This window comes from Columba livia, chromosome Z (assembly GCF_036013475.1).
Source record: "Columba livia isolate bColLiv1 breed racing homer chromosome Z, bColLiv1.pat.W.v2, whole genome shotgun sequence".
Classification (NCBI taxonomy): Eukaryota; Metazoa; Chordata; class Aves; order Columbiformes; family Columbidae; genus Columba; species Columba livia.
Window position 1 is genome coordinate 78358919 of NC_088642.1, and position 23644 is coordinate 78382562.

The following is a 23644-nucleotide window of genomic DNA, read 5'->3' on the forward strand; positions in this document are numbered from 1 at the left end:
CGGGCGGAGGAGACGGAGGAGGAGGAAGAGGAGGAAGAAGAGGAGGAGCGGGGTGGCGGGGAAGGGGGTGGCTTCTGCATCCTCCGCTTTCTTCCCAGCTCCGTGAATGAGCGGCTTGGTCGTCCGGTTCCCATCACGGCTCTGGCGCTCGGGGGATGGGAGAAGAAAGGGGTGGGGTGGGAGGTCTTTTCTTTAAAAATCATCTCTTTTCTTTCCCGTGGTGAAATAAAAAGGGATGCAGGCAAGCAGAGCTGAGGCTGGGTTAGCTGTGGGGTTTAACTCCTCGTTGCTTCTTGGTGATGCGTGTAGGCAGAGCAGCACGCACCGCTCCCCTCCCCCACCCCCCTAATTTCTGTTCATACCCAGGGTCTCCCCGTTCGCCGGAGGGTTGTCCAGCTCTTGAGCTGGAACCCCTGTACGGGCAGATGCCCCAGTGGACACAGGCAGCAGCGACTTCCCGTCTTGGGGTTGTCCCACTTGCTCCCAGGGCAGCCAAAGCTGCGAGAAGATGCTCACAGCCCAGCTCCCCAGGAGAACAGAGATCTTCAGGTGGCAGGGACAGCAAAGCCATCTTCCCTTCCTTTGCTAGGAGTAGTTGCTCTGTCTCCAGTGGCTGAGGGTCAAGAGGTGATGGAGAAGCAAGACCAGGACTGTAGAAGTGGCTTCTACTTTGTCAAAGATCACCTGTCCTGTCAAGGCAGGGAGTGGAGTAAGAACAAACGAAGCTGGAAAGATGGGGGGGATGGGGACAACAGAACTATTTACAGTTAACTGCGATGCCTGATCATTTATTTGGTCCCCATTTGTCCTGGAGAGTGGCCTGGAGAAGGAGTTGCCCAATGCCACAGGGTATGACCTGCCCTCCCTTTCTGAGGCCTGGGATGGTGGCAGGAGCCCTACTACTTCATCCAGAATAGGGAACGGACCACTGGAACTGGTGCAAATGATGGGATTTGTCCAGAGGTATTTCCACCATATGCATGTGTCCTCAAAGGATTTTGTCTGCAGCCTGAAAGGGGGCTGAGATTGAATGGAGCAAGGAAACAGTGCCCTAGCTGTGCATCTCACACAAGCCCATTATGTTAGGAAGGACTGAGGAGGCTTGCCTGAACAATGTTGGAGAAATTCAGTGTTAGTTTTCCCCTTTCATCACAACATTGTGCAGAGGAAGTGTGCACAGCCTCAGCAGTGAGGTTTGCCGTCTACACATGGGGAGGCAGGTAAGGCTGGGCCAGCAAAGAACAAAGTTAACTCTCACAACCCCCTTCTTGTGACATAGCATGAACTGCAATGCCTTTGTGTGAATTTGCATCAAAAAGCCCCAAAAATATGCCTGCGACTCTTCATAGTGACTGTTTGGAAGCACAGAGTTGCATTTCTGACAAGTGTTCCACTGCACAAGGTTTAAGGATTGAGAAACCCACAACCTGACGTGGAGCAGGTTCATTCTGTTGGGATGGGGGCATTGCCCAGGAGGCACTTGTGTCGTGTAGGGACTGACCCATGCATGAGCAGCTGAAGGGATTGCTGCCAGAGGGGTGGCGGTGGCAGAGAGGCTGCTGCACACTATGCTCACATGGGAGAAAGGGACTGATCTCTCTTCAACAAGCAAGCAATTGTGGATTTACCGTATTTAAGGAGGAAAGACCAACGAGCTCTGTGAAGGTGAGATAAGGATTTCACCCAGCTGTCCAGCTTCATTCATGCCCAGGCCACAGCTCGCACAAATCTGATCTGGTTTAAGCCACCAGGTCTCCTTTTCCCACTGCTTGGCTGTCATCTTTCCCACCTCCTGCTCCTCCAGCTTGGCACCAGGGGCTGTCTTCCAAAATGAGGGCTTTGGGCTTGCCTCAAACCCGCTGTCAGCATAACTCTGGGGACAGAGGAGCTGGAACAATAGTGAGAGGCACTGGAGGAAAATATCTCCTGCCTCTTCCTCGCAGTCGTACCTGGGGCTGCCAGAAACGTGCCCAGAGCGGTGTGATCAGACACACCTATTTCTCCAGGCTTTTCTGGCTCAGGATTTATACCTTCCTGAAGGAGCGAGGGTTGTGGCACACGCTCCTCGGAGAGGAAACGTGCCAGAGTACAGCTCTTGCCAGCATTTTGTGCCCGGTGAAGGGTGCCTTAAGTGTCTGCGACATACTAAGATAGGTACATTTTGCGAAAGGAGCTGCCCAAGGAGCACAGCAGGCTCTTTATTAATTGGTGAAAGTCCCTTGTAAAAGGGTAGTTTAGAGTGCTGCTTATGACTTCCTCTCTGAGAGGTTTGCACAGCAAATGCACAGTCTAATCTTAAAAAAAAAGAGAGGGAGAAAAAGAAAAGTGGCTGGAGATGTGTAAAACTAGGGTGGAGGAGCTTGGCTTGGGAGGCTGCTGATGCGAAGCTGCCTGTGAATTGGCACCAGCAGGGGAAGTTTGGAACAAGCACCGATATGTTCTTTCATTGCAGCCTCCGCTGAGACTGGGGAGGCAGAAGGGAAAAAGGGATTTCGGTCCCAGTCACTTTCCCCGTTTCAACCGACTTCGGGAGCCAGAGTGGAGGAGGTCTCTTCATTCTCTTCCCGGTTAATTGTTTAATTGGGAAACAATGCGCCGTTAGCACCCGCGTGCCCCTCTCCGGAGGGCCGATGCCGGGCGAGCGGAGAGACCCGTCCCGCCGCCCGGACTGGGGCTCCCTGGTACTTCCAGAGCCGCTGCTGGGCTGGGGTCTGGGGGCCCCCAGGCTTCCCTGAGGGCTCTTCGAGGGGGCGGGCGGGTGGCCGGGGCGGTGGGAGGGGGACCCGGGGCGCGCCCCTCCGCAGAGGCAGGCGCTGGGGGCTCTCCTGCGCCCTAGCAGCTGCGGGAGCTTTGCAAATTGCAAAGGAGGCTCTTGCAGAGCTTTGTGAACCCTCCTCTCCCCGAGCCAGCGCCCCTCCTCTGCAGCGCTGACGGTACAACGATATAATAATGATGGGTGGTTGAGCCTCGCATTTGAACTTGCAGGCGAGCTCCCTTTGCCCACAACTCGGTTCAGGCTCCGCAGCTCGGAGTCAGGTGCTCGCCGGTGGGGTGGGAGGGGAGACCGAGCTCTTGGAGAAGGGGAGACCCCGGAACCACCGTCTCCTTCCAGCATTAACGAGGGATTTACTCTTTCATGCGGCCGCTGGTATCTCTGGACTAGCTTAGCCACCACGTTGAGATTTTTTGCAATCTCTGCAACACGCTACTTTTTAAGGTAACTATAACTCTTTTAATGCGGGTTGGTTTTTTGTGTGGCTTTTTTGTTTTTTCCCTAAATTTACATATGATTGCCAGAAAACACCCAGTGCAATATTTAAAACTATTGTTTCACTGCTGGTACCTGTAAGGACAAAGAGTTGAACTGCAAACCTTAAAGCGGGAGAGAATAGCGGTGATTGGTGAATTTAAACAACCTGGGGTAAGTTCAACGACACGCAGGGAGCGAGGAGAAGGGATGCTCGGGTACTCGCAAAAATCTCCTGGTGAAAAGAGGAGAACAAAGAAAACTTGGAAATAAACGGCCTCGGGGTGGGAGCTCTGACAGAAGTCTTCGGTACTGGTTGCTTGAATGGCCGGGAAGGTACAGATGCACCTTGGCGTGCGATGGGGCTCAGAAGGGAGAAAGGAGGAAGCTATTTCCTACGGGTGTTAAATACACAAAGCGCCCGTGTGGCAGGCGTGACAAGAATGGACCTTTCCTCCGGCCACCAGGTTTTCTTGCTCTGAGGAAACCGTGTGTGCTCCGTCTCCTCCGCTCTTGTGTGTTCCCCTCTCCCCTCCATCGCCTTCTTTTTTTTTCTTCCCCCTTCCCTTGATGTTCCTGGAAAGCTGCTCACAGGGCAGAGAGGGGCTGAGGTGCTCAGACAGCATCTCTCCCAGAGGAGACGGAGAGTAAGGCGTCTTCTGAGCCACATTTTCCTTGCTTAAAGGGGGGCGCTGGGTGAGGACGAGGATCACAAGGTCAGTGGAGCAAAACGCCCCCTTTTACACCCAGGGCCAGCTTCTCGGGCACGGGCACTGCCTTCCCCCGCCGTTCCTCGGGATTTCTCCTTTGTTTTACAAAGCAAAGCGAGAGCATCGTGGAAGGATAAGGGAGTTTCGACGGCGGGAAAAAGCCGATGTGTGTGTTGGGGGGGTGGCATCGCCAGAGGGTCGGGATCTCAGCGGCAGGGATGGGGGCCCGCGGGCAGCGCCCGTCCTGTCCCCGCCCGGGCGGCCCCCACGCACCGTCCCCACACAAAGGGGCGGCGGAGAGCGGGCGAGGGCCGGGACCAGCACTCATTGTCCCCCTTGTCACGTCCTCCTCGGCCACCCCCTCTCCCTCTCGGTACACGCTTTCGGGATTAAGCCCCGATCGATTTTCCTTTCTTTTATTTTTTTTTCTTTAAAAAATAATGGGTGTTGAAAAGTGTTGCAGAAGCCTATCCCAAGACGGAAGAGTGTAAATGTTGGGTGGGTTTAGGGTTTTTTTTTGTGGCTTTTTTTTTTCCCTTTCGCTTAAGAAAGCCGAGCGAAAGGGGAAGTTTCCTTCCCAAAAGGAGTGAGTAAGACTTGGCGGAGCGAGAGGGGCGCAGCGCCGGCCGGGGAGCCCTGGCTGAGGCGACGATGCGCTGTGGCAGGGCGGACCCGGACACCCCCGGGACGCGCAGCCGGGCGGGGGCGGGAGGCTCTGCCGGGGCTCGGCTGCGGGAGCCGCCGGCGGCCGCTGCTCGAACGCGTCCTGTGTCCGTCGGGGAGGTCCCGGGGGGGGCCGGGCTGGCGGGGAGCGGGGCCGGGGCGGGGGGTCCCGCCGCTCTCGAGGAACGGGACGGGCCCGCGCTCGTTGGCGGCGGCACCGCCGCTCCCCCTGGCGGCGAGCGCTGGGCTCGTCGTTTCCGTAGCCGGTGGTTTCCCGCCAGAGGGCTCGTGTTCCCCCCCCACTTCCCCCTCAGCTTGCAAGTGGAGGGAAAACTTCGTCATAATAATAATTAAATGTAAATATATATTTATATGTAAAAAAAAAATTGTCACCGAGGCGTTTCAGGCTGTACCGTCTCGGAGCCGACATCGCCGATGTTTGACAGTGGGGCGGGACCGGCAGGTTTCCCGCTGCGGGGCCCGGCTGAGGGAGCACACGCAGCCCCATGGGTGCCCAGTGTGGATACTGGACGAGCCTCTAAGGCTCTCAGAAGAAACCCTCGCCCAGACAGCGCTTTGGTCCTCATGCTGAGCCTCGCAAAGGTCGCCCCCGTGGGTGCTGTAGGCTGCATCTTTGTATCTTTTTCCCATTGCTGCTCTTCACGTGTGCCCCTTGCTCCCTTTGCCGTGCCGGTGGTGTGGGTGCTGGCGAGGCTGGAAAGGTCCGCAGGTGTCCTGGAGGCGGGCAGGCAAGGGGGCAGAGCTGGTGTTTGGGGTGCAAGTAGAAGGAGAATGAGGATGCACATGGATCTTCAGGCACGGGAGCTGTGGGACCTCGCTCTGCCCCCCATAATTTCCACTGTGTCTCTGTGGGGCCGTCTGAGAGCTCAGAGCCGCTTCTGGTATAAATTAGCGCAGGCCTGGGAGGGATGTCCTCAGGCAGCAGCTTCTCCGCAGCTGCCAGGGCGAGGAGCGCCAGAACACGCTGTGCTCTGGTCACTTTTCCCCTCTGCCTGCACTCGGAGATGGAGACGGAGCCTCCCTCTTGTTGGGGCTCCTGCATGGGAATGGTTCCTCCTGCAGCTCCTGGTGCTGGAGGTGGTGAGGAAGGGACGATGCAAGTGCCCCTGGGACCTTCTTGGAGGCCTTAGGAGGACCTTTGCAAGTGATAATGGGCTAAGAAGCGCCTGCTGGTGAATCAGATGCTGGCCGAGTCTGCCATGTGGCAGCACAGTGGACTAATTAATCACATGACATGGTGAAACTGGCAAAGTTAATTAGGCAGCACTTAGGGTGAGGTTGGTACTTGTCAGCAATTAACACTCAGATGGCATAAAAGGATCAAAGGACTGCAAAAGCAGAAGAAAGTGCAGACTGCGTGCATTGGAAAAAGGATGGCAGCTGTGCAGGTTTCAGGCTGAGCTTGGAAGGTAGCAAGAGGTGTCCTAAATCTGGGATTGGTCATTTCCAGCTTGCTGGAGTTTCACTGGAAACGTGTGTAATTTACTGTTTTATCCATTAGTAGGAGCAGCAACCTCAATTCACTTCTCTAGTGCCAGGTCCTGTTAGGGTTTTTCCTTCCTTTTTGATTTTTTTTTTTTTTTTTTTATTTTATGTGAACGTGCATTTCACTATAGAAAAAAGGACAGTCAATGGGCAGAAGCTGCTTTTTACGTGTTTAAGGAACGTGGCCGGCTTTCATTATACAGCTGTGGAGCACGTACTGAATCAATATCAGTGTGACCCGAGAAGTTGCAGCCTTCAAGGACAGCGTCACCTCTATGAAAATAGCTAATTTTTCATTGTCTTAACCTTAGAGAAATTGAGAGTAGTTTTTGGATGGTAGATTTTAGTCTGTTCCACACCAGGACAGTTCACTGTCTTTCTTAACCTGGGGTTTAAAACAGAAAGAGGGACATGATGTTCTCCCATCTGGTTAAATTAAAATAGCATTGGTGTGAGATCAAGGTTACATTGCAAACTAAACATGAGCTGGAATTTGATCAGAACTTATTGCTCCTATGAGTTTCTGCTGTGGTAAGGGAAGGTAGCACTGCCTGCAAAAATAGGAGCCCTGCCTTCTCCCCACAAAAAGAACCTCTGCTGCTAGTTTTTAAAGATGGGAAGTTTGCCAAGGACTTGGAATCTTTTGGTTAAAAGACAGTATGTTCAGGGTTGCACCCTGTTTAAAAATGTAGTGTAAATTACTACTATAGGTCAGTCTGTCTGTAGTAGCTCCTAATGAGTGGATCAGTCCAGTTGGAAACTAGTCAGTAGGCAACTCCAGTTTGGTCGCATTAAGTGAGATGCTTTTAACAGAAGGTGGAAATTAAACACTTACTCAAGTCTTGCAGTCTTGAGTTGGCAGGATGTTCTTACTGTGTTCATAGTATTATGGCTTTCTCTTACTCTAAGGGTAGTGACACCAAGGGGGGAAAAAAAAAGTAAGCTTGCGGAAAAAGGTATGGTTAGAATGATTTTGGCTAGTTACAGTGGGCTTAGGGGGTCAGTATGGCAGCCAGCCAACAGAGGCCTTTGTGGACTGTAGGGTGTGGGAATGGGACATATAAACCAGTTGTAGAGCAAGGGTTTTGCTGGGGAGGTGTGCTGTTCCTGCCGCCTCCTGCAGTCTGCGCCAATGAAAGGGGAGGAGGCAAGAACAGTTGCACCTGAAGATGAGACCCTTTCCCCAACATTTTTCATTGCTCGAGTAAGCACCTCAGGGTAGAGGAGATTTAGAAAAATAAAAGGTTGAGAGATGATTTTCTGAGAGCTGGATGTGTGGATTATTGATGGGTGTCTCATATTAAGCTCCATACTCAAGCAGTGCAATTTTGTTGAGCTCTTAGTGCAGCAGGTGTAATTCCTGCACTACTCAGTAAAAGGCTAAGTAGCCATCACAGCTGTGAATGCTTTTTCCTGTGCCCATGGTTGGGTTCAGCAATATCTTCAAAATTATCCTTCCACAGTTATCTGTCTGTTTCCATATCTCATTGGGGCTGTATGTATTGTGTTTAGTGACTAGAAGGTCACTTGGTCACTTGTGGGTTTTTTAAATAAGATTCCTCAAATTGCGTTGGTAACGCAGTCGCCAACATGATGTCTGAGAATCAGTGCTCTGTGCTTGTGTGCAAACTGGAGAAGTATGGCAAGAGGAGGTCCCGCCTGTACTCTGGACTCTGAGCCTAGGGCAGAACCTCAGGAGCAGAGGTCTCAGCTTGCTCTGAGCATGGCAGCAGGATTCGTCCTCTTGCCCAATGTGGAAGTCGTTACACCACCTCTTTTCATGGCAGTGTTGGCAACGAGCTTCTGAGGGCAATGGGCCTCCCATTGGTATGTGCCACGTGGTCAGTTACTCTTGGTCAGGGCTGGTGCCGTGGAGCAGGTGGTGGTTGCAACATGCAACCAGCCTTGTTTAGGTGTTGCACTCACATCTTTCAGGAAAAAGAAAATCCTTTGTTCTTTTTCTCCACTAATTTCTTTGAGTCCCTTGTTTCTGGGCCCAAAAGCCAAGGTTTGCCTTCTGCAGAGGGAGGGAGACTAAAGCGTATGGGTAAACATGGAAAGTTAAACCTGTAAACAGTTTGTTCTAGACTTTTGTTTAGCTGTTGGTGTAGCCAGTGTGTGACGCATGGGAAACACATGTGGACAGAACATCTCCAAAGAAGGTCTGGAGCTACTCCGCTTTCACAGGGGCCAGAGCTTTCAACATCGTCTTGCAGGCGGGTCCAGTGTTCACCACCTTTGAAGGTGGCGAAGTGTGTTGTTCTTGTTATTCTCTCTTCAGAGTGCTTGTGCTACTGGGGGAACGAGTCTGCAGTGCGTTTGGTGCTTGACGCTTCCAGGAGTTTCAGCATACAAGGGTTGCTTGAAGGGCCTTCTAGTCTGTGCACATCTGTAGGCTCAGTGTGACCTCTCCTTTTTTTAAAAATGTTGTGTAATAATGAGGATTATTTAAGTGTTTATCTAAGCAAGCACGTGACTGTCTGTATTTCAGGGCTGGTCCGTTGCATTAAAAGGACTTAAATATCTGCAGCTCTTGTGCAACCTCCTCACTTGTAACAGCCTTCTGCAGGGAATTACTAGGGTGTCCATAGTATACCAAGGCAAAGTATAGATTTTTAAAGTCAGTTGTTAAATAGCCACTTTTCTCCATGTACAGCTTGGCTTGTGTAAGCACAGGGAGAGAGAAAGCAGGCTGGATGGTGTTGAGGGTATCTATTAGTCTTCAGAAAAAACGCTTTATGGCAGGTAGGGCTCAAACTGAATGGAGTCAAAGAAGCCTCTGTTCTTGTTTGGGACTCAATCATAGAAACTGCAAATTCCATGGAGTTAATATTGCAAAATAAGTGATATCACGTTGTACACTCAGCTGTATTGAATGAGTGAAGCAGAGATGGGGCGTCTTTGGCAGCGTGCACTCTGTTCTACGGAAAGCAGCTGTATTCTTTCCCCCACGCCCTGGGAATAGGTTGCAGCATACATTTTTCACTGCGACTGGCCGGCTCTGGCCTTCCACGTGTAGGGAATGAAAAGCTCTCAGGTTTTCAGCCTTTTTGAGGGTGAATTCTTTAACATGATGTTGTTATGCTAGAGATTGCCTCATTGGGAAGGCTTGGTTTGAGATGTTTTGCATCTTTCCTGAACTGTTCAGCCGTTACAGGATAGGTGCCAATTCACACAGGTTCATATGAAGTTTGGGCTGCAGCTGTAAGATGTGGAGAGAACTTTCCTGAGACTGAACACATCACTGGTAGTTTTGTGAAGATGTTTCTCTGTGTGTCTTGCTGTCATGTTCAGTGTAGCCTGTGGAGGTTTTTAAATGCATTAGTTAATGTTTTAGCCCTAAACCATTACATGTAAGTATTAAAGAACTAAAATACTAATGTATACTAATGTATAAAATGTTAAAATATATGTGTGCAATACAAGTTCCATAGTTGCAACACAGATGTACATCTATTCAATCTCTGTTTCAGTGTTCCTTAAAACAGTTCAACTGTAATATCTCTTGGGCAGGAAAAAACTATCGCTTCAAGTTACTTGTCTAAGTAAAGAACCCCAAGTAGCATATTTTGACAGCAATATCATGAAACTCAGGATTTTGTGATAAACATTTCTCAACAGCAGTGTTTGACAAACCACTGCTGAAAAGATTTTCTTTTGCTGGCTAGATACTACATATGTGTAACTATATGGAAGTGGAACTATTTATCAACTCTTTCTGGTAGTTGATGTTTATGGGGCTTGTAATGCTTTTGTTAGTGTACTTTTGAAATTTTTGGGATATTTACAGGTTCAATGTGTATAACTAAGAACTGGTATAAAATGAAGATACACTATTATGAACAGGCAATGTATTTTTATGTACATGCGATATAAGTGGAGATCTTTACCGCTGTTAGAAGGTGGAGACTGTAAAGGAAGTGGCAAACAAAAGCAAAGGGAACTGACATGTCTTGGTATCACTCTGCACTCAGTAACCTGAAACTCATTAGGAATCTGTATTCAACAGGGACACGTTGTCATAATAAGAAATTTCCCCCATAAATATTATATGGAGAAATCTTGAAAGCAAGAAGCCATCTGGCAACCAACTTGCAGATGGAAAGGATCATAGTGTGGATATTGACTCACCATCAAAGTTCATGAGAAGCTTGTCATGGGAGACCCTTCTGACATGAACTGGGTTGTCAATTGTTGCTAAATGACAGGGTAGTTTGTGCTATGGACACAAAACTACTCAGAGGTTGAATTTGGACTGGCAACACCACACCAGGAAAAAGTAATCAGATTGTACTTGTATACTGCCACCACTGTACGGGAATAAATTTAAACCAGTAAATAGAAGATCAATATATTGAGAATTATTCACTGTGCTGCTGAACACCTTTTTAAGTAGATGACTGCTTCTAATATCCATAACAAATATTGATGTTCTGAGTTACAACACTTGATAAGGACAGAATTCAATACTAACCACTTATTCCTTTGTTCTTTATTTGTAGGTCAAGATGTTGTTAAGTATAAAGAGTATCTTATGGATGTGCTCTACATTAGTTATAACATGTATGCTACCTAAAGGTAAGTGTTATACACAGAAGAATCATTTATTAAAATTCACTTCAGTTTTCCGTTTGGTAGGGTACTTCCAAAGACTCAGGAAACAACCCAGACTTGGGAGATTCAGTTTCTGGTCTTGCCTCTGCCACTCTTTTTACTGCAGTATGTAATTAACTTTGTTTCCTTCTTCTCATTGCTTTACTGATTTATAAAGAAAACACTTGGTAGGTGTGCATATTTTTGACAAGGTTTCTACATGCGTGTCTGCTGAGGTTTATAAGTGCCATTACTACAATTCAAGTAACAATAAAGGAAGTGTCATAGGATTGCATTGTGTAAAGCAAAATAAATTGCCTTCTCCAAATGTTCAAGAATGCATTTTAATTCTCTAACCCGGGCCTCTGAAATGCTGGACCTCTGACCCAGGTATGTCTTGCACATTAATTTTCCGTGATCTGCTATGGACCTCCTTGCAGAAGATGAGGTGAGGATTGATGAGGGTGCTAATTTTCATGAGGGGCAGACCTCTTCCATGAGAACTTCATGGAGGGAGCAGAGCAGTGCCAAAAGCATCAGAGCAGGTTCTGGGGAAGGACTCAGCCAGGCTGCAGAAGTGGTAGATGAAATGGAAGAATTTTTGGGCTACAGGAGCAGTGGTTTGGCAAACCCCACAGTTAGACCCCAATGCACATGCTCATGTATGCCATGCCACAGCAGCCTTTTGGGTCCACAGGTCACAGCTCACACTCTCTCTGTATCTGGGGTGAAAAGTGCCACGTGCAAGTGGGGTAAAAGGGAAACCAGCAGTCCCAGTTTCTGCATCTGGAGTGGACAGTCTGTCTGTCAGCCCCTGTTGTGGAGGACCGCACGAGCTAACCTGGTAGCAGGTCCCTAGGCTGCTGGCTTCTGGAGCAGTGACCCGTCAGGACAGCTGCCGGTCTTTGGTTTGGGTGGAAAGGAGACGCCTTTATGACTTCTCTTAGTGATTACATACTAATGCTGAAGTATGTGTTCCTGTGTGGTTGCCATGGTTATTTGAAAGTTTGAGTCAAGCCTTTTGTGAAGAAAGGCCCCTACAGCTGCTGCAGACTCACAAAATCGGTATAACAGCTTTCACAAACCTCAAAGCAAGATTTTTTTGTTGTTGTTGTTGTTCTTGTGTTTGTTTAATAATTTTTTTTAATTTTTATTTTTAAAATTTTCTTTCCAGGAACAACTCAAACTGATTTTAGCCTTTGGGAAGATCAAATGTACCCTTTTTTTTTTCCCAGCTTGCACACCGTTGCTATCAAAGTCTTTAGGTAGTGCTGTAAGATAAAGGAAAAGACTACTATGCTTAGTGTAGCCAATTAAAAGTTTATTTTTTTTTCCTCAAGCAGGTTGGGAGCACCATCCTTTACTATTTCCTACCATCAATTCTCCCTTAAAGCTGGCTTTGTTTTTCCATTCTTTATTAGACATACAACAGGCCAGAATGATTAGACTTTTCAGGGACAACAGATTCGAAGCTTCAGGCAGGGGGCAAGCCACTAAAACTGAACTTCCATTTTCTTATTCATGGAAAGCTTAGACTGATTTGGTTATTAAATGTCAAGCTTTTTTTCTGCCTCCAGTTTTTGTTTTTTTTTTGTTAATTAGTAAAATGTCTGTAAGCTGACATTTAATAATTTGTTCATATGAAACCCTTGGAGAGGCAAAGCAAGCAATCATCAGAAGAGGTCATGGACTGCAAAGTCAGTCTACATGGTGAACTTGTGAGTTTTTATTTGATAATCTACTTATGCTTAAAGGGGGCTTATAAGAAAAATTGCAAGAGGTTTTTACCAGAGCAGGTCAAGGGACAACAGTTTTAAACTGAAATAGAGTAGATTTTGATCAAACATACAGAAGAAATTTTTCACGGTAAGGGTAGTGAGACACTTCTCCCAGAGAAGATGTGGATGCTCCCTCATTGGAAGTGTCCATAGTCAGATCGGATGAGGCTTTCAGCAATCTGATAGGGTGGAAGATTTCCCAGCCCATGGCAGGGGGTTTGGACTAGATAATTTTTTGAAAGGCCCTTCCAAACCAAACCATTCTATGATTTTAAGTTAAAGCTTTCTTTAAGGCAGAAATGTCTGTTTTAAGATAGAGGAAGAGCTGCTACTGTTATTTAGTTAGCTTCAAAGTGGGGTAAACAATAATTCATCACTCACACAAGGAGAGGTCTAAAGATAAAATTTTAGTTGAAAATCAGCCTTGGGATGGAGAACATGTAAGGTGACAGAATAAGAAAGGCAAAAGAATCTGTCAAGAAGTTCAAACCTAATATTTCAGTTGTGATCTGTTGAAAGTCTATTCATGTTTGCTTGGGGCATAGTTCATGATCAGTCTAATCACACATACATTTTAGCACTAGCTGGAACTGTTCTGCACCTTTTCTGTCCTCTGATGCTAGTTCTTGTGCTTTTCTTTGTGCTGACACATTCAAAACCCGCCTGGACACCTTCCTGTGTAACCTCATCTAAGTGTTCCTGCTCCAGCAGGGGGATTGGACTGGATGATCTTTTGAGGTCCCTTCCAATCCCTGACATTTTGTGATTCTATGATTTATGTGGGTATGAGGCCAGCTGAATCAAGTAAATTGTTTGAAAGAGCATATGGCATTTCTTGTAGGTTATTTTTCCACTGGATTAGACCATTGATCTGACTTGCTGCCTTCTGCAAATGCTGGTGCTGGCAGAACTGGGAGACTGGGATTGCATCACTGGAAGTGGGGAGGGGTGGGATGGGTCCTTGAAGTGGTAAAACATGGGATAGCACCTTTAGATGTCCTCTGACTTACTCCACCTTTTATCAATGGTTTGTTTTTTCTCCAGAGTAGTATTTTTAGTACTTAAGCAAGTTTTGTGTGGGTGTTCTAGTAAGGGCTTCTCAGGAATATAGACCAGGTTCTGACTGGTCCTTCTTTGCCTAAATCTTTCGGAAGGAATTAAAAAAAAAACCCTTATGTCTTTAGAATGCACTGTGAAATTTGGGGGTTTTATTTTTGAAGTTGTGGGCCCTTCTTTTCCCATAGAGGCTCTTAAACATGTTCAAAGTATGGCCACGGTGAAGAAGACAAAGATGCAAAATTTTTCTGTTTCATGAACTGATCCAATAGAGTCTATGAGATCAACTCATATCTTTCTGTTTTGTAGAAATGCCAGTCAGTTGGTATAACAACACATTTGAGGATTATTATTACAAGACAGTGTCTACAAGTAGAGCTGTTTCTTTTGTTTAAAAAATACTCTTCAAAATGCAGAGATACATTTCATTTTTAGAGTTAGGAATCTTAAGTTTTCACTTCTTCTTTTTAAATACTGAATTTGAATATGAAATTGAAGCCTTGAAATCTTTCATGAAACACTAATTCCTGTCCTTCCATTCCCACAATGGATTGGATCACTCCACGTGACTTAATTAAATTTAGGTAAATATCCACTTCAATATGATGCATTGCAATATTTCCTTTAAAAAGCTTTCAGGCAAAATTTTACAAGTTTACATTTTTTCTTTCAAGAGTTAGATGGGAAATTTGTGAAAATCAGCAGTTATTTTTAAAGTGTAAATCCTGGAATCTGTGAGTCTTAAGTCATAACAAAACTGAAGCTTAATACAGAACACAGCAAGTTATAAGCATCCAGAGTTTTATGCATTCACCACTAATGATTATTCCCGTCTTTGTTTTCTCTTCTGTTCTCATCTTTGTGAATGGTCACATTCATAAATACCTAGCGTGTTTGCCTGGCACTCTCATTAGATTTCATTTAGCAACAAAAGTATTTTTCCTTTGAGGGCAAATTGAGAATCGTCTTGCATGGGTTCTTTAAGACTTTACATTCTCGGAAGATGTGTGTCAGCAGGAAAGGCAGCAGGAAATATGGTGTGAGGTTCTGGGGTCACGAGAGTGCCCCTCTGCGAGACCTTTGCTGTTTGCTCTGGTTCTTGTGAAGGATTAATGACAGAAGTTCACGAGCAAGGTTTACGCCTACTGCTAGTGTGGCATTTACTCACTTTGAGCTAGCTGGTGTTGGAATATTTTAGTTTATAAGCTGGATTCTGATTATGAGCAATGTTGGAGTTTATATTATCTGTTTTAAGCTTCTATTTGTCATGCCATGAGTGTCTATGATTTCTTGAAAGCCCTGTAATCCAGAAGACAGTAGAAAAACTGTAGGTTACCATATGTGATATGTTCTTTCGAAGGTATACAAGTAATACGCCAGTTTAAAACATAGAATCACAGAATTTCTTGAGTTGGAAAGGGCCCACAAGGATCACTGGGTCCAGCTCCTGACCTTTCACAGGACACCCCACAGTTCACTCTGTGTGTCTGAGGGTGTTCTCCAGTCTCTTCTTGAACACTGTCAGGCTTGGGGCTGTGACACCTCTCTGGGGAGCCTGTTCCAGTGTCCGGCACCCTCTGGGTGAAGAACCTTTTCCGAATGTCCAGCCTGAACCTTCCCTGGCACATTTTCCTGCCATTCCCTTGTGTTTATGTTCTGTCAAGGTTTAATGTAAGGTGACAATAAACCATGGCAGATGCTCTCTGTTAATCTCTCCTCCACCTTCTCCTGATTGGGAAGGAGGATAAGGAGGAAAGGAGGATAAGGAGGAAAAAGGAAGAGAGACTTCAAGTTAGAAAGGTTTTAAAGGCTTTACTAATGCTACTAATGAATACAGAAAATATACAAAATATACAGAACCAATCTTGGTTGTCCCGGGTAGCAACTTTGTCCCTCCTGGCATGCCTCCAGCAGCTGCAGGGCAGGCACCCAGAAGTCCTGGGCAGGACTTCACAGCAAACCAGAAACTGGATTCAGGGATGCAGGGCCTCAGGTCACAGGCAGACAGACAGGCAGGGTCCTCCCTAGATACTGGCCATGGTTGAAGAGAGCAAGACCCTCATGGTCTCCCACTTTTATATGAAGTATCACGTGGATGGGATGGAATACTCAGCTGGTCAGTTTTAGTCACCTGTCCTGTCCACCCCTCCTTGAAAATGGGTGTCATTATCAGTTAACCTTGGTTATCATAGTAATAAATTTAAACATGAGCTGCTTCTGCATTCCACCAGTCATCCGCTTTCATACCACAGTGTCTGAAAAATACGCAGGCAAAAATTCAGAAAAGTGCAGTTACTTGGAAGGCACTTAGAAGAATTTAGCTGAAAGGAAAATTTACTAAAAGAGAATTAGTCTTGTTTTTAACAAAACCAGGACCATTACATGTGCTATACCATAGATTTGTGCATGCCTGTGAAGTCTTCATATGTTATGTTGAGTTCTGCAGATGAGATTTACATTTGTCTGGCTTCCTGTGAGTTTCTTCCACAATATGAAAGTAGTTGGTTCTTCTTCATTCTGTGCCTTCTTCTCTGTTTCACTTGCTTAGACCATAAATCACTGGATAAAGAGCTCAGTGAGGGGTTTTGTTGAGTCTCAGTGTGTTACCTCTGCCGTCAAACTTTCAGACAAGTTTGTGTAAGCGGTGCATTCATTTTAGTTTATAATTATCTTCATTAAAGGATTTATGGTTAATGAGAAGACTACTCTTAAACTTGGTGTTAGTAGTCACATCAATAGAATACATAATTTCATTGATCCTTTCTATTGTTGCTGGTAGACAGGGCAGTATACCATGTATCTAGGCAGATGGCTGGTGAATTAAACAATAACATTCTTTTTTTTTTTTTTTTAATCTCATAAATTTGGCTTAAAATAAATAGAATCTTTTACTCTTTAAGCATGCGGTTTTTGTCTACATACTCAGTAGCAACATTCTGTTCAGTTAAGCTTAATTACATAGCAAAATTACGCCTCTAAGCAGTGTCACTTAATATAGGGAATTCTTAGCTTCAGACTTCTTGTCCATTACAGACCTATGGGTCTGGCTAATGTAATACAAAAAGTCAGAATTCCATGTGGTTTTTTAAAATTTTCTCTCTAGATTTCTATTTTAAGAGCTTTGTAATATTTGCAACACAAAAAAATGTAAAAATTATAGGGAAAGAGACATTCTTCTCAAGCAAGAAGTTCTTCTGAAGTTTGTTTCCCACTTTGAAAGGAAGATACCAGGCTATGTGTTGTTGGCAGGATAAGCTGACTTTGCTGCTGAAATGGCAGACTGGGGGGACCCAAGGGAGTTTTGCTGGTGGAGAAAAGCACAGAAAGGGAAGGTGGATTTTTTTTTTTCTTTTTTTTTTTTTTAAGAAAGAGTGCTACATGCCATCATTCCCATGATAAACTGACACAAATGCATAGACATAGCTTTAGTTCTGAAGAAAATTAGGCAATTATAAAATGTGGCAAAATCCTATCCAGTAAGTTAAACCTGACAGGGTTGTCTCCTGCCTGGACATCACATGGCAGAAGTTTTCATTTTGCATTCTCTTCCTGCTGCTTACTGTGATGATGGATATATTTAGTATTTAAACAGAGGAAGACAACAAAAATACCCAGCTGCTAAGGCACACTGCCTACTGAGTCTGCCCATAGTCTGACTGCATTGTGCTGTTCTTGGCCTTTCTCTGGTTTATCTTCTCATACAAATCTTCCATTGACATTACTGGGAGTTTTGTCAAGATACAAGTTTGTGGCTAGGTGATTTGGACTTAGCTGTGTACTTTATTTATTTATTTTCGATGCATTTTTCCAATAGATAGTTTATGGTTGAGTGATCATAGAATCATAGAATAGTTTGGGTTGGAAGGGACCTTCAAGGGTCATCTAGTCAAACCCGAAATACGTATTAGTTAGCGACAGAAAAAAATACTTATGTTAGTCAACAACTAGCTTAGTAATTTCAAAACTGTCTTGTTTAAGACTACACCATGCTACAAGTATTCTAGGTCCTAAATGGTGAGGTTGAGATACAGAATAAAGCAATGTTGGGAAATACTTGCTTTTCTTAGCTTGTTCCAGTTTACAAACAGTTACAAAATGTTTTGTTCATATTTTTGCCCGTCATGTCCCTTCTCAGCAACAGGGACATGGATTAAAGGTGGACTTGACAGTGTTAGGTTGATGGTTGGACTCGATGACCTTAAAGGTCTGTTTCAACCAAAATAATTCTATGATTCTTTCTCATACCATTGACAGTGTCTGAAAAGGAGACACAATGTGCAGTATAAGCTTCGAAATATGGCTAAAGGAACAAAAAGGCTGTATGGATTAATAGGAGATATTGATGCTTTGACCAGTAAATTATGCTGCAAGAAATCAAACTTTTTGGAACAGTGTAGGAACTTGACTTCATATTATGTTTCAGTGCTAAATATATATATAATTGTTTTTCAGTAGGGAAAAGCTTCTCCCCTCTTTTTCTTCTCCCCTCTTCTCATGATAACAAAGAGTGCTTTTATATAGTATTTTTTAATGCTTTCTACAGTTACACAGGTGTGTTTGTAACTACATGGTCTAGTATTTTGGGATGTAGCCCAATTTAGGATAGATCTAGTTTGTATATCATGATAATATGTGTTGTTTCCCAAGGGTTTCAGTCTGCTAATGTGAAGACACAAATTTTAAGGAGAGGAAATTTCCTCAGGGTTCAGTGCTGATATTCCAGATCACTCATAACCAGAAACAAAGTTCTCAGAAGTTTATTAAAATTCTGTCAGTCAGGATAATTATGACTAGGTAATTTTTCTTTTAAGAAGTTCCTGTAATCTATAGAGATGACAAGAGATCATAATAAACACTAAATATTTTGAGACTGATTTTAATCTCCCACCTGTGCAATTTGGCAATAATTCCATCAGAGCTGATAGGACTGAGCATTCTGTTTCTTCATCCTTGGCCCACTGTAGCTCAGTCAATTTTCAAGAAACTAAAGGTGATATAAAAGGCAGTGATGTTTCTATACTTTACATTTTCAGGATAAAATCAGTCCTTTCTAGTTTTCAGCAATCAAATTGATTCTAGGTGAGGTGAATTTTTATTTCCTTATGGAAGTAAAGAAATAAAATATCCTCAATGGATTTTTTTTCCCCCCCCTAAAGAAATGTGTGTGCAATCAAAGCTTTTGAGCTAGTCTTTAGTCTTCAGTAACTTGTACAGGCTTCTCTTCAAGCCTTGCGAATTCTTTAGTCTTTAGACCTGTTTTGAAAGGCTGAGGGAGCTGGGCCTCTTTAGCTTGGAGAAGAGGATTTGAGGGGTGACCTTATAAATGTTTATAAATATATCAAGGGTGAGTGTCAGGAGGATGGAGCCAGGCTCTTCTTGGTGACAGCCAATGGTAGGACAAGGGGTAATGGGCTCAAACTGGAACACAAGAGGTTCCACTGAAATTTGAGAAGAAACTTCTCAGTGAGGGTGGAAGAGCCTGGCCCAGGCTGCCCAGGGAGGTTGTGGAGTCTCCTTCTCTGCAGACATTCCAACCCGCCTGGACACCTTCCTGTGTAACCTCATCTGGGTGTTCCTGCTCCATGGGGGGATTGCACTGGATGAGCTTTTGAGGTCCCTTCCAACCCCTGACATTCTATGATTCTGTGATTTTTGTTTTTCCCTGTTTCACAAATAGATTCTTACTAGGTTTGGACCCAAAGTTTGTGAAGCGATTATTTTATTTGACTGTTAAACGTGAATTGTGTCATCACCAGTCTCTGTTAATGGAAGAATGAAAATCTCACCACATGCCTGAAACGCATAGTGAGCATCTTACTGGTAAATGTGTTCAGACAGTGCCATTCCATGTTAATTTTTCAGCTGAGCTTGGGTGCAACACACCAGCAACAGCTGGTCTAATCAGGTTTGATACAGTCCTACTGGGGGTACCTGCATTGTGTTTCCAAGAATTACTAGTTAGGTAGGCATGGATGGAAAGGACCAGAAGATTGCTTTTCAAACTTCTGGGTCTTCCTTGGTCAGTCCTTTGTTTTGTTTTGTTATTTTTTCTTGTTAGTCCTTTATTATTAAAATATTCACAATGAGGGTGGTGAGGCCCTGGCACGGGCTGCCCAGAGCAGCTGTGGATGCCCCATCCCTGGCAGTGATCAAGCCCAGGCTGGATGGGGCTCTGAGCAACCTGGTCTAGTGGAAGGTGTCCCGGCCCATGGCAGGGGGTTGGAACTAGGTGGTCTTTAAGGTTCCTCCCAACCCAAACTTTTCAACAATTCTGTGAAAATGCTTGGCTACCAAGCTGAAGATTCTTGTGTTGTACCTGTTTAGATAATACTATTAATACTTTATGCCGTATAAAGCCATCTATCTCTGTTAAAAATAATCAACTTAATGAGCAATTTCCCCCCCCCCCTTTTTTTTCTTTTCCCCCAAATCTTCTCCTCCTTACGGAGACATGATATTTTTGATGATAGATAAATAGCTAAATAATTTTCATGTGCTGGTGTTTCATATTTCATGTATAATTCTTTTGCTGGCTACTGTTTGAAGTTTTTATATTTCCAAACTTGATGAATCCTAGCTCATTTCAAATTAATGATCAGCATGTTCCACATTTCAAAAATGTTAGAGTGCGGGACAGTGAAAGAGGTAAGATAGATACTGTTGTGCATTCAGCTTTTAATCTTCATTAATCCATTATTTATGGTGAAATAACATCACATGAAAAATAAATCTAACAGAAATCCTCTCTTCAGACAGTTGCTGTGTGTAGGTTGAATGAACAGTAGTCAACTTTCCCCTCAGGATATTGTCAGATGGAAGCATTGCACTGTAAAGTGTTTGCAGCTGGAGATGTCATAAAAAATGATAAAGGCCCTATCATGTCAAGTCTGAGCCAAGTAGGGACTTTCTGCGTGCTTTACTTCCTTCTCTGCTTTAACATCCTGCAATACTTTATTTCTGCAATGTGTTAAAGTCCCTGAGGCAGCAAGGAAATAATTTTAAAAGAAGGACTCTTTAGGGGAGTCTCACCAGAAAGGCTTTTGTTTCAGCAGGTATGCAATAAAAACAGTTAACCCTTGAAAGAATAATGAAGTAAGGGATGTCATGTATGCAAAGTCACGCACTATGTTTTGCTCTTAGGACAGGAGCAATGAACAAGCTACTGTGAGGTATGGCTAGGTGTAAACATTGGTAGCTCACCTGTGTGCATGCTTTTGGCCACATCAGTAGGTATGAGGTGACTTGCCATCTTTTGCTTACAGTGATCTTCCTCCTCTGAAGTGAAAAAAAAACATAGCTCTTACAGTTCATCTATCATTTAAAATTTCATAACAGTTTCTGAAGAAGGTCAAGGAATTGGTGACTATAACAAACAGAGAAAACAAGTCAGGGAGCAGTGAATTAAAGCTGCCCAAATGGAAAGGGGCTCCATCAGCAGTCGAGCATACTGGTGCCAACTTTTTAAAGCTTATGCTAATCAGTCCTGTTACAAATCAGTTAAGGTTCATGGATTTCAGGTCTTGCATGTCTGTGAATCATTAAATAACAATGAAGTGTATCTGTTTTCAATTTTGCTGTTCCACTAATGTGATTTCTCCTTTCTCTCCCCATCTCTCCCCTTTTTCTAGTTAAAGCAGAAAAAAAAACCCTGGTAAAGGGTTCCCTCTCTGGAACTTCAGTCCTGCCATGCTTCTTTTCAACCACACCCACTATAGCCTCCAGCTATGCAGCTGAGTATCTTCGAATCAAATGGTCAAAGGTTGAACTGGACAAAAGTGGAAAAGATGCGAAAGAAACCACAGTGCTGGTGGCCCAAAACGGCAACATCAAAATAGGTCAAAGCTACAAAGACAGAGTGTCTGTTCCGACCCATTCAGAGGAGACTGGAGACGCTTCGCTGACGTTCTCCAAGCTGCGTGCCAGTGACGCTGGGGTGTATCGCTGCGATGTCATGTACGGAGTTGAGGACACACAAGGCATTGTATCGCTGGCTGTTCAGGGTAAGGATTTATCCATTTCATTTGTGGTCAACAGTGATTCCGGTTAAAACAGTTAAATTTAGTAACGAACATATAACTAAAGATAATTTAAAGATAACTAAAGATAATTTAGCATTTTACCCTTCCTTAACTGTTCACTCTTTCCAGCCTCTTTGTTTTATTTATTCTCATGAACCTTTTCCAACCTGTAGCCCTCTGACATCTCACACCGTTGGGGAGGATATTTTTGATTCCTGGAACAAATGCTGTTTGCTTATTCCCAAACTAGTCTGATACTTCAGTTTAGTTCATGTGTTTTTCAAGACATGCTCTTTCTTTTATTATTTTTTTTTTAAGTTTTCTCAAACCAGGCCTTTTGAAACATGATACATATTGTATTAATACATCTGTCTGAAAATGTCAATGTCCTTACAAGAAGGCAGACTTGGCAGGCAGAAGAAGTCTCTTTTTAATTGTTTGTGTAGGAGGAGAGGAAACAACTGCCTTGCTACTGGAGCTGTGGTTGGCCTGTCTTGCCATTTGATGCACAAAAACCCTAGTGCCAACAAAACTGGGAGCCATACTTTCTGTGATCAAGTGCAGTGGAGGCGTTTCTTTGTCCCAATAATAGAGGTTGGGTAGGTAGGAGGAAACCCACATGGCATAAGCTGCAGGGAAACAAGTAGGGAAATGGCTGCTTAATGTTCTTCCATGTGGAGGATCCAGGGTGAAGAGTTTGCTTGCCATCACTATAAGGAAATTATCTCCAAAACTTCCAGGAGGGAGAAGTGTACATGTAAAGAGATGGAAGAGACAGGACTTTCAAAAGCATATATGTGGTAAACGAAGCATCTGATTTATAGGTGTTATTCTCCTGCTTATACAGCATGGTGAGGACAGCATAGAGACGGCTCCAGAGCCTGGTGTTGTGTAGCCCCGTCAGTTTGGCACGGAGCCTGAGCTAACAAGCTGTGCTGAAAGGCAGGAGGCACCAGCCCAGGCTCTGTGCCACGTGAATGCAAATTCTGGACCCAAAGTACTCTGCATGCTTAGAACAACACTGTGCTGTGGGGATGTACTGGCTTGCACAAGCCTTAGTTTGGACTCTGCCTTACACTCCTTTGCACTTAGGTGGTTTTTGAAAGTTCAGTATTTACTCAGATGACTGAATCCCAAAACAAACATTAATATCTGCTGCTGGAAATTATGGATTTGGCTAAGATTTAATTTTTTTTTTTTTTTTTTGTGAGCTTAATACTTCATTGTTCTTCCAATATGTTTAACCCAACTTGAACAGTCTTTTGGCATTGATTCAGTAAAAGGTTTTGAAGATGTGGTCCTCATTTGGAAATACAATAAATCAGTGTAACCATTAATGTCTGTATAACTTCATGAACTGCTCAGTCCTAATGGCAAAAGCAAAAGAAATCTTGGTTTGAACATTACTTTTCAGTAACTAGTGTACCTGACATTCTTTATTTCTTTTCAAGTGCTCCCTTGACTACATATCTATATCTAGGAGCAGCAGATGTTTACGACAATAAAATATCTAATGATTTATGGCAATGTTTCAGCTTCTGTAGTTAGTGCTCCTGCAAAACTCTACAATGAGATGAACTGATTGGGTTATTTTTTTAAGTTGAATTAAAGTCTCACACACTCCATTTTATTTCTGCAACTGTTCTTTTCCATGATTGCTTTAGTGTCAAAATTTCAGGAGTGGAAAAAGCCAGGTCTTGACCCAAATGGAAAACAGCATTTTTAGATTGTCCTTTGTGCACTCCATTCTCTACATTAAGTAAACAAATAACATTTATCAGACTCATAAGGCTCTCATGCAAATGTCGCCGCTGAAATCTGCCATCATTTCAGTAATGCACTTTTGTTATTTCAGCTTTATTTAAAAAAAAAATTATTAGTCCCAAATGTAATTTATTGCTTTATGTTGTCTTTTTGAATCTGTACCCCAAAGCGATAACAATTGGAGAGACATAATCTTCTATATACCCTCTTTGTGCGTTCTTCTCCGCCTGTCGTTAGCGTGGTGTGGGGGCATCTTTCCTCGTTAATTGCTGTGATTCCAGAGCTGAGGGCTGTGGTGGTTCAGCACTG

The 23644-nt window shown here is 44.2% G+C and overlaps 1 protein-coding gene across 7 annotated transcripts in view; it reads left to right on the forward strand.

The window, feature by feature from the left end:
• Positions 1 to 2794: 2794 nt before the first annotated feature.
• The window catches only part of VCAN (versican), a 115127-nt gene continuing 94277 nt past the window's right edge, over positions 2795 to 23644 (forward strand). For 4 of the 7 annotated variants that reach the window (XM_065046468.1, XM_065046471.1, XM_021280313.2 and 1 more), the window contains exons 1-3: positions 2795 to 3217; positions 10629 to 10704; positions 21182 to 21553. In XM_065046468.1, the coding sequence (XP_064902540.1) occupies positions 10635 to 10704; positions 21182 to 21553 (442 nt within the window). In that variant the 5' untranslated portion in view covers positions 2795 to 3217; positions 10629 to 10634. Of the gene's footprint in view, positions 3218 to 3819; positions 3964 to 10628; positions 10705 to 21181; positions 21554 to 23644 lie in introns of those variants that run through there. The other 3 variants (XM_065046469.1, XM_065046472.1, XM_065046467.1) reach the window with 2 other exon arrangements.